Raw genomic sequence first — 13,365 nt, forward strand, 5'->3', positions numbered from 1 at the left:
TTCCAGCCTCTTCCCAGCCACTGACTCACTGTGACCTTGGACAACTCACTTGCTCCCTCTCTAAACCCTCCTCTCCTTATCTGTTTAAGATGGATAACAAGCCTGCCCCCTCTATGTGACTCAAGGGTGAGAAGCCAGAAGGAGGTGGGGGGGGGGGGGGGGAGAAAGTGCTTTGAGCTCCTTAGAAGAAAGGGGTCATTCATCCTAGCAGATAAGTCTTAAAACTGCCTGCCCTAAAACAAATGTGTTTCCGATTACACAGAAAGTAAAAGAAAGAAAAATCCATGCTCTCCACTCTGGGCCATTTTTTTTACACATTGCCCACTGGTCCATGAAATGAGATCAACCGAGACCAGAGAATACCATCGATTATTATTTCTCTTCACAGCTTAAATATGTCTAAGTAGAAGGATTTGGAGACTGTGAAGACAGGAGGAGACTCTTTAGGGAGAACACGGGGTAAAGGAGGTGGGATTTGGTTCTCACCCCCTATTTTTAAAGCAAAAAACCAGATCACAAAGGCAATAAAGTGCTCCTTTTTCATCTATGCACTGGCTGTCCCAGATTTCTATGCTGTTGGAGCAGCTCCAGACAATGTGCCTTCAGATGAATGGTATAATCTGGGCAATAGACATTCTGCACCCTGTTGGCCTTTCTTGTGTGGATGGACAGGTCAGAATGCTTTGTGTGACCACAGAGCTCTCCCAGAAGGGTCTTGAATGTCTTGGGACTTGATTTAGCCAGCAGAGTGTCATCCACAAACAGGAGAATCTGGACAACCTTCCCCTCTCCAGGGAATCCTTCCCAAGTTTGGCCTCTACACTATGATAGTCTCCTCTATCACTATGGCAGAATGCCTCTGGTGAGCCAACCTTTTCCTGTTTTATCCCTCATCCCACGTTTATCACCAGAGGGCTACTTAACAGGGCTATTTATTCTATCTTTCAAGGAATCCTGAAAAGTCTTGAGGTATGGATGGGAGATACTTGGCTGTTAAAGAGCCTGTGAGGCAGCGTTTTGTTCTGAGTTGAGGAATAATATAAGCAACAAACCCTCAGATCTAAGGGAGCTTAGAGTCTCAGTGTATTCCTGGTAATTATGAGATGATGTAGATATGCTCCATTGTTGAATACCATTTATGGAATCCTGCTTCTTCTTTATTAAAGCCTTCATCAAGGGTTGACCTTTAGACGGTTCTCAAAGATTCTATCTAGATGGGAGAATAAGTATACAGGTTAGTAGTTATTGATATTTTCTCATCACCAACTGTTTTCTTATTATCACTTTAAAAAATACCTTTAAGATTTTTCCATCCTTCTGGCATTGTCCCCTCTTTTAGAGATTTTATAAACTGATCCCTTAATGCCCTCATCTTCAGTGTAGATTTCCTCTATTAACTTAACTTAAACCCAGTTGGGATTCCCCATCTTTGCTCTTTAACACTATTTCTGCTTCCTATGAGGTACCTTGGAGACTGTGATGTTAGGGCTCAAAATGGAGAAAATAGTTTGTTATAATTATTTCACATCTTTTTAATTTTCTTTCTATTTGTAAGCCTCCTTTGGCTTTCATCCTTGAATATCTTTGGCCAAGGTTTCCTTAGATTGTATTTTTCTTCCACTACTCTGTTCTATAAGAAATAGCATTCCTAACTTTCCATCATCTTTTTTTAATTACAGAAAAGTTTATATTCTAATCTAGTGTTGCTTTTAGCACTCATTTTTTTTGATGGGAAGTCAGATGTTTGATGACTAAAATGTTATCTAGGTTCTTTTGGCCTCCTCATTGTAGCAATTCATTTCTATTGTTTTAGCTTCTGTATGAAATTAGTCTACACTGATGTCATTTCTACTGTCCATTTCCCACTTTTGAATTTTAGTAGTTTGCTTATTTAGGGTTATTAATTGCATGTCAGATATTTTTCTCATTGTTTTTCTTTCTTCTCAGTTATTAACCAATCAATCAATAAACATTTATTAAGCACCTACTATGTGCCAGGCACTTCTGATCTTTGCTATCATCAGTTGTTGACCTGATTATATAGACAACTGGTTCAGGAATAATATCAATATCCTTAAAAACTCTTCCCATCTCTTCTTTAATATATATTAAATGAAATTACACCTAAACAATGTTTCCTGGTTTATATTCTTTGGAACTTGTCATATATAGTACCTTCTAATTCTCTTTTTGAAGTGTTTATGCCATAAAGATATGAGGTTTCCATCTAACCTACACGTCTTTAACTCCCTTCATTTCTTTTTCCTGAAATATATCTTTCCACATAATTCTCAATATCCTCATTTTTCCCACCTTTGAAATAAAGTCACTTTGAAGTAGCAGACTGGACACAGATATGAGTCCAAGTGTCCTAGCAAGTTACTCATTTTCTTCTTAGCAACTGATGATGGTGTGTAAGTTGCCATTATTTTCATAGTCATCTTTTTGCAAATATCTCTGATTGGTACTACAGCACACAAATGTCCCATAAAATAGCATTTCTCCTAGTTTGAGAGTACATAATAAAACCCATTATCAGCTTCTTTCTTTGCCCACCCAAAGAGTGTCTGTGAAACACCCTTCCATTTATCTTCCACCTTATTTCTTCTGGTTTCCATTTTAGCAAGAATGTGAAAATTATTGATGGAGGAAGACATGCAGTGTATAAACCAATTTGGTTGGCTTTCCAAAAGAAGGAGAAGGTGAATGTTGGGGAAATAAGTGTGGGAGACTAATCAAATGGTTAGTAGACACTTAGAAAAGAAAACAGTGGTCGCCAAAACCCAACATGGATTCGTGAAGACTAGCTCAGACCAAGTTGAATTCTTTCATTTCCTAAAAAATAGGATTAAGGAATATCAGACATAATGCATCTTGATACCAGAGAGCCACTTGACAAATTTTCTGATATTTCTGTAATCACCATCATTACCACCACCACTATTTACTGCCATCTTTTTTTTTTTCTGATTGCTGGGAGACCCACTGGGTAGAGGGCTGGGGCTTGGAGTCAGGAAGACTCAAGTTCAAATCTCTACTCAGATATTCACTAGCTGAATGAACCTGGACACCTAAATAAGCTAATTTCCCTATTAAATTAAAAACTTAATAAATTAAGAATAGACAAATTACTTAATCTGCCTGCCTCATCTGCAAAATGGGTATAATAATGGCACCTGCCTCTCAGGGTTGTTGTGAGGAATAAATGCGACAAGAATTGTGAAGTGCTTTGTGAACCTTTCAACATTAAATTTGAAGAAGAAGATGAGAAAGAAGATGAGAAAGAAGAAGAGAAAGAAGAGGAGGAAGGAGAATAAGAGGAAGAGGAAGAAGAGAAAGAAGAAGAAGAAAAAGAAGAAGAGGAAGAAGAGGAGGAAGAAGAGGAAGAAGAAGAGGAAGAGGAAGAGGAAGAAGAGGAAGAGGAAGAAGAAGAGGAAGAAGAGAAAGAAGAAGAGGAAGAAGAAGAGGAAGAGGAAGAAGAGGAAGAAGAAGAGGAAGAAGAGGAAGAAGAAGAAGAGGAAGTAGAAGAAATGATGGTTCAAACCCAGTCATGTGACTGCATCAAATGTACCTTCCCCTCTGGCCCAGTGGTTCCCTTCCTGGCCAATGCCCTTATAAAATGGATAAGATTGTGATTTATGCAGCTTTCCAGGAACATGCCAATTGCATAAGTGAAGTTTACCTGAATTTAGCTGCTTCTAAGTGCAACAAAGAATATTCCTACCCAGTGGAGCTAAAACTCCCCACCACAACATTTCTGGGAGGAAAAAATGAGCCTGATTAGGTCACCGATTCCAATTCCTTTTCATTGGAAATGGAAACTTTATGCCTCGAGTTGGGGGTGGGGGCTTGCAAAGGACTGAGTCTCTGCTGCTCCAGGGGCCCCTCTCTGGGGGCAGCCACAGACCTCCCCAATGGAACCCCGGTTCCCCTCCCAATCTCCTTGGGGCCTTGCTGTCACCTCCCCAGTGGAGAGAAACTTCCCTTCTGCTCAGGGCTGCTGACTGCATTCCCCAAACATATCATTATCCAAACCCTCTCTGCTGCTTGGTTTAAGGGCTTCAATAAAGCCTGGATTAGTCTGGAAAACCGCCGAGCCATTGGCCCTCAGCCTTTCTCAGGGCGCTGTCTGGGGAGCCTTGCCCTCCTTCCTTCATGAGTAACTTCCCCAAACACTTTGGGGAACTCCCCTTGCTGCCACCGACTCGGAAAGACCATTGGGTAAAGAGAGTCAAGGCAAAGAGATGAAATCCCGAGAGCTGCTGCACCATGGGATTGGAGGCCAGCAGAGGCCAACTGGGAGGTGAAGGAGCTGGACCAGACGGCCCAGGGCCTTCGGCCATCGCGCCAATGGCCATGGACACTGTTGGGTCTGAGTCCCAGAGAAGGGAAAGGAGTTACCAAAGGTCATCCTGAAAATGGGTCCAGGCCAATCTCGACTTCTTCCAGCCCTGTTTCTCCTCCTGTTTAACTACAGACCTTACATGACTTTCTCCCTTGGCCTAAAGACTGAATCGGGGTTTTGAGCTAAGGCTCAGAAGATCCGTAACTTGTCCTGATCTGTAACTTTGATCCAGGAGCCAGACGACCTTGTCTCCAATCCCGGCTTTGCTACTTCTTACCTGGCTGGCACGAGGCACGTCCATTTACCTGCTTAGGTCTCCATTTCCTGACTTCGAAAAGGAGGGGGCAGGATTAGGGGATCTCTCTAGCATCTTCCAGAGGCAAGGAACCATGGAGGGGGATGGGGCGTGTGTGCATAAAGAGCTGGGGCCACAGTGGGGAGGCCTGGGTTCAAATGCTGCCTCTGACACTTAGATGATGCTATTTCCTACTTCACAGTGTTGTTATGAAGCTCATGCAATAATATAGGTAAATTTTCTACATTTTAATATGCAAAGAAGCGGTGATTTCTTTCTGGATGGGAAATTCCCCTTGGTGAAGGGAGATTAGTGTGAGGAAGTTGCCCGAAGCACACAGGAATGAAACAATCTGTCCAGAATTCTCAGGGCTAACAAATGGAAGAGGCAGCATTCGAACCCCCATCTTTCTGACTCCAACGTCAGGGCTCCTGCTCCTTTTGCAAACTTTAGAGTGCTTCATAAACACCTAATAATAACAACAGTAACAATACTTGTGCTTCTATGAGATAGATCAATCAGTGAATGCTTATTAAGCACCAATTGTATGCTAGGCACTGCAATATGAACTGGGGTACAAAGAGAAAAAAATTAAACCATTCTTGCCCTCAAGAAGTTTGCCTTCTGTCAGAAACCAGTGAGATATAGTTGAAACAACTTATCCTCAGTCATGGGTTCAAAACTCCAGGGCCAACTTTAAAGACCATCTAATCTAATTTCTTCATTTTACAGAAGGGGAAACTGAGGCCCAGAGAAGGTAAAAGACTTGCCCAAGGTCATACAGTTATCAAATAATGGAGTTGGGACTTGAACCCAAGTCTTGTGACTCCAAATCCCTTTATACCACCTTGCCTCCAGAAGATCTGGATTCCAGTTCCAGCATATCACATAACATCTCTAAACATCAGCTTTCTCAACCTGCACTTTAAGTTGTCACTAGCATTTCTGAAATGCTTACTATGTGCCAGGTATGGTGCCAAAATGTCTTGTCCTTGAATAATATATATTCTAATGGGGGAAAACACACATAGAAGGAAGCTAAAATTCCAGGGACCAGGGAAGGAGAGAAGACAACCACGTGGGAGTATGGTGAAAAACTCTTGAGAGTCAGGAGCAGCAGAGTGGGGAGAAGAGTGAAGGAGTAAATATGGCTGGCACGGACATGTTCTTAAAACAGAGGGCCTAGGAGGAACCAATCAATCAGAGCAAAGCATCATGAAGTAGAAGCATCTTCTAGGGTTAGGGGAGTGCTGAAGAATGGTAGAGAAAGGAGCTGGGAGAGGAGTGAAGAGAATTTCAACATTTCAGTGCTTCAGTACATCTGGGATTTCATCAAACTGTCTGTCCGTCCATCTGTCCATCTGTCCGTCCATCCGTCTGTCTGTCTGTCTGTCTGTCTATCCATCTATCTATCCATCTATCTATCTATCTATCTATCTATCTATCTATCTATCTATCTATCTATCTATGCATCTATCTATCTATCTATCTATCCATCTATCTATCTATCCATCTATCTATCTATCTATCTGTCTGTCTGTCTGTCTGTCTGTCTGTCTGTCTGTCTGTCTGTCTGTCTATCCATCCATCCATCCATCCATCCATCTATCTATCTATCTATCTATCTACCTACCTATCTATCCATCCATCTATCATCTATCTATCTATCCATCTATTATCTATCTATCTATCTATCTATTATCTATCTATCTATCTATCTATCTATCTATCTATCTATCTATCTATCTATCTGTCTGTCTATCTATCTATCCATCCATCCATCCATCCATTTTTCTACCTACCTACCTAACTACTTATCTAGCCATCAGAAAAAAATCCCATCTTGTGGACTTTTGTCCATGTCCTTCCCTAGATTCTCCATGGAAGATTCTTCTAGTGACTTCGGTAGGCTTTTCCCTACATCCTTTTACCTTGTGTTGTTCATCTCTCATCTCCTGCTTTTGCCACCTGACAAGCGCCAGGCATGAAGTCAAGAAGATATGAATTCAAATCCTACCTCAGAGTCTCACTAGGTTTGTGACCCTGGGCAAGTCACTCAACCTTTGTCTGCCTAGGTTTCCTCATCTGTAAAATGGGGATAATAACAGCACCCACCTCTCAGGATTGTTGTGAAAATCAAATAAGATAATATTCTTTTTTTTAAACCCTTAGCTTCCATATTGGAATCAATATTGTGTATTGGTTCCAAGACAGAAGAGTGGTAAGGGTAGGGCAATGGGAGTTAAGGGACTTGCCCAGGGTCACCCAGCTAGGAAGTATCTGAGGCCAGGTTTGAATGTAGGACCTCCCAATCTCTAGGCCTGGCTCTAAGTCCACTGATCCACCCAGCTGCCCTCCATATTCTTTTTTTTTTTTAACACTTAGCACAGTGCCTGGCACCTAGTAGGTGATTATTAAATTCTTTCCCCCTAAAAATGTTGTAAAGGTGAGGAAGGCGGCCTTTGGATTGGTAGTCTCTCAGTGGCTTTTTAAAAGATAATCTTACCATCTGCAGTCTTCTCTATTTTGCCCTCCTTGTTGAGATTCCTTGTAAAATGACGCCTCAGTGTTTTAAAGATGGCGTCACCACGGGCATAGATTTCTTTAGTGTGTACCTAGCACAAGAGCAGCCATCATTCAGCAGCTCCCTTCACCAGTGGATTCAGCCACAGCAGACCATGAACTGGTGTGCCATTGTCTATGCATCACCCAGACTTTCAGAATCCCAGTGGTTGGGGGACATGGTAGGCTCCATAGGAAAATGATCAGGAGCTAGCTGTGTGACCCTGGGCAAGTCACTTACCCCCATTGCCTAGCCCTTACCACCCCTCTGCCTTGGAACCAATATACAACATTGATTCTAAGATGGAAGGTGAGAGTTTAAAAACAGGAAAAGAATAATAACCAGGCAATGCCCCTGTAGCAGTTGGAGCCATACCTCATGCACTGAATGACTAAGTCCCCCTTGGGGTGAAGGGGGTTATGTACCCCAAAGGTCAGCTGGATGGAAAACCTTGTTGGTACCTTCCTGACATGTCCACTCCTCCAGGGAGGCAGGGGTCTAGGAGGAACCCCTGACAGAAGGGCTGTGCCTTAGCTTCCCTCTGGGAAGGGGCTGGAGGAAACAAAGGAAGCTACTAGCGGGAAATAGTAGCAAATAAAGCAGAAGCCAAGGCAAGGGCACGAGCCCAGCATGTGGGCAATCCATGGAGTCGGTCCAGTTATGCATCTGCTGCTGTCTTCCTTGTCCTTTGCCTGATTTCTCTTCCTCTTCACTGTCTGCAAGAGATAATGGTGCTTAAGCTGAAGGCTTCCAGCCATCTTGTTGGTGTGTGTTCTTGCAGAACCGTGGCTGGAGGAGATGCCCAGGGGTGCCATGAAGTTCCTTGTGGCTCCAAGGAGATCATCTATGGAAAGTGCCCATTTTGAAGTGCTATTATTATTAAATGCATGTGGGTCAGGGAGGAATTGGGAAGGGAGCTTTGCCTCTGACTGGGAGCAATTGTTTTTCATACCTCCCAATCCTCCCACCTTTTATGTCTAGGAAGTCCTAATGCTGTGGTTTAGACTAGACTTTTTGGTCAGAAATGCGACCGTGAATTTTCTGATCTCAACATCTTCTCTGGCTTTCTGTCAATCCCAGTTCAGTTCCAACTTGCCTTCTGGGTTTCCAGAGCTTCTTCCCAGCCTCATTCTCATCTGATCTCCCAGGTGTCCCATCCTGCTCTTCAGTCCCAGCTAGGCTCTCCTTTTCTTCTCCTGGGTACACCTCCAGAAGAGACTCCTTAACCCGTGTTGGGACATGGTTTGCTGATGTCATCTCCTTAGCATGCACTGAACCCTGGAATGTGCCGGGGGCAAGCATTCGCATGCCTCCTTCTCAACCCCCCTCAATGATCCTACCCAATAGTGGCCCCATTGGAACCAAAGGAGACCAGCTACTTCCTGGGAGTCACAGCAGACTGTGTAGAGCTACCCTTCTGGGAAGGCCGGAGACAGGGGGATGCAGGATTTGTAGATATGTGGAGGGTCAGAGGTGGATACAGGCCAGGCGGCCGATGAGTTTGCCTGGATGCTAATCAGCAGATGGAATCTGCCTAAGCACAGAGAATTTGACATGGTGTTTTTTAGAAACCTCACTCTAATGAGTTGGTTTCTTGAAAAAAGCAATCAAACTTTGAGCACTTTCCAAGGAAGCATGGTTTAGGGAGCCTCAATTTGAATCCCACGTTTGTCACCAAGCAGCTATGTGACCCAGACTGGACTCAGTGGAAAGGGCACTGGAATTTGTAACCAAGGACCTGAATTTGAATCTAACCCGGCCACTTGTAACACTAGGTGGAATCACTTCAGTGGGGAAATCACCTCCTTAGCATCCTGTTTCCTCACCTGTAAAATGGGATGATTGGTCCAGATGGCTTCAGAGTTTCCTTCCAACTCGAAACTGGGGCTCCCTTTCCTCATCTGTAAAATTAAAAGGTTGGATAAGAAGCTGTTTCCTAAGTTCTTTTCCAGATCTACCATTCTGTGAGTCTCTGGTTGGACGGCGTCTGTCAAAGTATTTAATCTCTGGGACTCAGTTTCCTGAACTATACAGACGAGGAGGTTGGACTAAACATTTCCCAAGTGACACAGGGAACTCTTATGATATTTGGAGACAATGAAAGTGAAGAAGCAACAAGATACATTTAGGAATCATTTTACTTAAGAGTGAAGGGAGGAATAACGAAGCTCATTTTTCAATGCTTTTTGAGTCAAAGGAAATGACTCACATATTAGCTTAATTTCTCTGCTTTTGCTGCTTTAGAATGTAATGAAAGCTTCTATTTAAATGATCCTAATTGTAAGCCCTAAATCAAGCTTTCGGACCACGTGCAGACGGTCCATTTGCTACTTATGGGCTTTAACCCATGACAGATGTGCATTCTGGAACTTAGAGCACTTTAGAGTCCATAGCCTGAAGTTCTTTCACAACCCTGTTTGAAACTCCAAATTCTAGACTTGTGAGGCAGGATTTTTCATAGCTTTGGGCAAAGCTGTTACCCATGAAGACACAGTGGGCCCAGTTTTCCCATCCAGGGTCAGCCTCATGCTTGAGCATGGTAGGCAACAATCCAAAGGCTGCAGGAACCCTGGGTTCTGGCCTTGTTTGGGTCACTAATTCGCTGTGTGACCTTAAGAAAATCTCCTTACCTCTCTGAGCTTAGTTTCCTCATCTCTAAATATAAAGTCTTATTCTTGAGTTAAAAAGAATTCATTTCACAAGTTTATAAGATGGAAGAGACGTGACTCAATAGTAGTTTTTCTGAAAAGGATCTGGGGTTTCTCCATGGCCTGCTCCATATGAGTCGACAACCAGCATATTGTGGCTGCCCAAAAGCTAATTCAATCTCCCTGCTGTAATTTGACATAGTAATAAAAACACCACCGACGGTAACCAAACTGGAGGGCAAAATCAACGGCATAAATAATAGCAAAGAGCAGACTAAAATTATCCCTGTTTGTAGACAATATGGTGGTTTAATTAGACAACTCCAGAGAACCAGCAAGGCAACTAATTGGATTAATAGGGTCTGGGGCTGCAATTATGGTTTCATTGCTATCAGGAAGTTCTGGCTAAAAGAACTCCCTCTCCCAATATAGGTCAGCGGGTTATCGGCAACTTAGATCCTTAGGCAGTTATTTCAAGTACAAAGAAGTTAAGTGATTTGCCTTGAGTTACACAGCCAGTATATGTTAAAGGTGAGTCTCAAACTTAGGATTTTCCTGGCACTGAGGCCAGCTCTCTGTCCATCCCACTACACAACCTCTCATGAAGTGATTCATGACTTCATTAAAGTAGTAGGACACAAAAGAAAACTATAAATTAATTAACATTTTAATGATATGCTAACAAAACTAGGAAGAAAATATGAAAATTACATTAAAATAACTGAAGAATACACAAAATATCTGGAAATTAATCTACAAAGACACATATAGGACTTGTATAACTCAAAATACTCTTTACAGAAATAAAGACAGAGGAATGTTTGCTGTCCATGGTCGGGCTGTACCAATATGATTAAAATGAAGATACTACATAAATTAATTTCTAGATTAAGTGTTATATCAATCAAACTACCAATGAGTTGTTTTACAGAACTAGACAAAATAATAACAGAGTTCTTTTGGAGGAAAAAAAAGCCTAGACTCTCAGTGGAAATAATTTTTTTGAATTTTTTTTTGCATAGGACCTAGCATTATTTGATCTTATACTATATTTATAAGGCAGTGATTATACCTTACTTACAATTTTACTTCTTTTTTTAATGTAAATTATATTAGTAGAACAAGTAAGACCACGAAGTAAACTAACACACTAGCTCAATATTTGATAAACACAAGAGAAAAGGGAAGGACTCCTTATTTGATAAAAACTGAGAAAAATGGCAAACAATTACATAGAAAGGATGCCTCCTCAGGCACCTTATGCTACTTTCCAGAACCATCTCCAAATGTAAAAGGTCATGAAAAGTTATAAAGCAATTAGTGATGAGTGGAAAGAAGTGTTTTTCAGAACTGTAATGAAGGGGAATATTAATAACCAAACAAGAGATAGAGATCACAAAACAAACAATTTAAAGTACATGCAATTTTAGAACCTTTGCATTACAACATCAAGGTAATTAAAATAAGAAAAGAAATGCTCAGGGGAGGGATGCAGATTGCACCAAAAACTTATAATCATCTAGCTTACAAAATATAACAATATAAAGAATATAAGTTTAAGAGCCAACTCCTAACAGATAAATGTTCTGTGGAGCAGTTTTCAAAAGAAGAAATTCAAACTATCAACAGCAATATGGAAAAAATATTCCAATTACAAATAGAAAATTAAAACAACTCTTGAGGTTTCACCCATCAAATTGGCAACTATGATATTAAAAATGGAAATAGTCAATGTTGGAGAGGCTGTGGGAAGATCTAAGACACTAATAGGCTGTTGCATGAGCTATGAATTGGTCACTTCTCCTCCTTGGGTCTTCTATTTCTCATGTGTAAAATAAGGGAAAAGCAAAATATACTAAACTAGGAGTCTGGTGACTTGGGTTCAAATCCTAGCTCTGCCACATTAGGCAGAAGGGAAGCTGTCAGAGGAGATCTGTGTCTGCTTTAAAGTGGTTGGGAAAGGGCCTCTTCTGCTCTAGAGTTCAGTGAAAAGGGGTCAAGATGAATTCCAAGCTAATTTTGCCTATTCTCATTTTACCAAGTGTTGACTCTGTCATACTGAGCTCATCCATCAATATAGAAATATTAGTTTGTCACTGTAAGAACTGTAAGAAGACAGTCAGTAGGCTGAGAAGACTGGATTGCCTTTGGGGAATTCTGGAGCTTTTTTTTTTTTCTTAAATGACTACTTTCAGTGGTTTTCCATTGTCTTGAATATAAAATACAAATTCCTCTGGTTGGCACTGAAGTCTCTTCACAATCTGAATCTGGCATATCTTTCCAGGTTGATTACATATTACTTCTTTTATTTTTTTATTTATTTATTTTTATTTATTTTTTTAAACCCTTACCTTCCATCTTGGAATCAATGCTGTGTATTGGTTCCAAGACAGAAGAATGATAAGGGCTAGGCAATGAGGGTCAAGTGACTTGCCCAGGATCACACAGCTAAGAAGTGGCTGAGGTCAGATTTGAACCCAGGACCTCCCATTTCTGAGCCTGACTCTCAATCCACTGAGCTACCCAGCTACCCAGCTGCCCCCACATATTACTTCTTTCTAGCTTCCCCTAATGTGTTATCTTCTTCTGTTAGAATGTCATCTCTATGATGTTAGGACTATGTAGATTGCTTGTATTTATATCTCCAGTACTTATTCCAGTGTCTGGAACTTAATTAAGCAGTTAATAAGTGCTTCTATCTCTCTAACTGCCCACCTACCCATCATTTAGCTATCTCTCCATCCATCTACCTCTCGACCTCTCCATCACACTTTCTGCTTTAGTCACATTAGCTTTCCTCTTATTTTCCATACTCAAAACATTTCATTTTCCACCTCTCTCTCTGTCTCTCTGTGTCTCTCTCTCTTTCTCTCTGTGTCTCTCTCTCCCTCCCTCCCTCCCTCCCTCTCTCTCTCTCTCTCTCTCCCTCCCTCCCTCCCTCCCCCCCCCTCCCTCCCTCTCTCTCTCTCTCTCTCTCTCTCTCTCCTCTCTCTCTCTCTCTCTCTCTCTCTCTCTCTCTCTCTCTCTCTCTCTCTCTCTCTCTCTCTCTCTCGGGTTCAGCCCATGAACTTCAGGCTCTTCTTAATCCCCACCTCCCATTGTTAGTGCCTTCCCCCATCACTGTGCATTCATCTTTTTCTATTTCCTTCATATATTTATCTGCGAATATGTTTGATCCTCCCTCTCTCAAGAATGTAAGCTCCTTGAGGGCAGAGACTGTCTCATTCTTGTCTTTGTACTCCCAGAACCCAGTACGGTACATGGAGGTGATTGATATGCTTATTGCCCTTGTTTTTGTCCTGTGTTTTCAAAGAGGACCAATGACATCACAGGATGCTATATTAACTTGAACGGAAGGGAGGCAGTTGCATAAAATCTTGGCCTCAATTCCTTCCAAGTCATCAAAGTCCAATGGCAAGACAAAAGTCAGAACAACGGGTGATGGTCCAAGGTGCATCGGATGACCTTGACATCTTCAATGACTGACTGCCCAGTCTCCATGTGCTTCCCGGCA

The 13,365-nt window shown here is 41.9% G+C and overlaps 1 protein-coding gene across 7 annotated transcripts in view; it reads right to left on the reverse strand.

The window, feature by feature from the left end:
• Positions 1-357: 357 nt before the first annotated feature.
• HORMAD2 (HORMA domain containing 2) overlaps positions 358-13,365 on the reverse strand; it is a 133,403-nt gene continuing 120,395 nt past the window's right edge. For 5 of the 7 annotated variants that reach the window (XM_056821506.1, XM_056821509.1, XM_056821508.1 and 2 more), the window contains 2 exons: positions 9,030-9,104; positions 8,236-8,481 (listed from right to left, as the gene is read on the reverse strand). In XM_056821506.1, the coding sequence (XP_056677484.1) occupies positions 8,251-8,481; positions 9,030-9,104 (306 nt within the window). In that variant the 3' untranslated portion in view covers positions 8,236-8,250. Of the gene's footprint in view, positions 1,211-7,578; positions 7,920-8,235; positions 8,482-9,029; positions 9,105-13,365 lie in introns of those variants that run through there. The other 2 variants (XR_466152.3, XM_007490543.3) reach the window with 2 other exon arrangements.

Source organism: Monodelphis domestica, chromosome 3, assembly GCF_027887165.1.
Source record: "Monodelphis domestica isolate mMonDom1 chromosome 3, mMonDom1.pri, whole genome shotgun sequence".
NCBI classification, from domain to species: Eukaryota; Metazoa; Chordata; class Mammalia; order Didelphimorphia; family Didelphidae; genus Monodelphis; species Monodelphis domestica.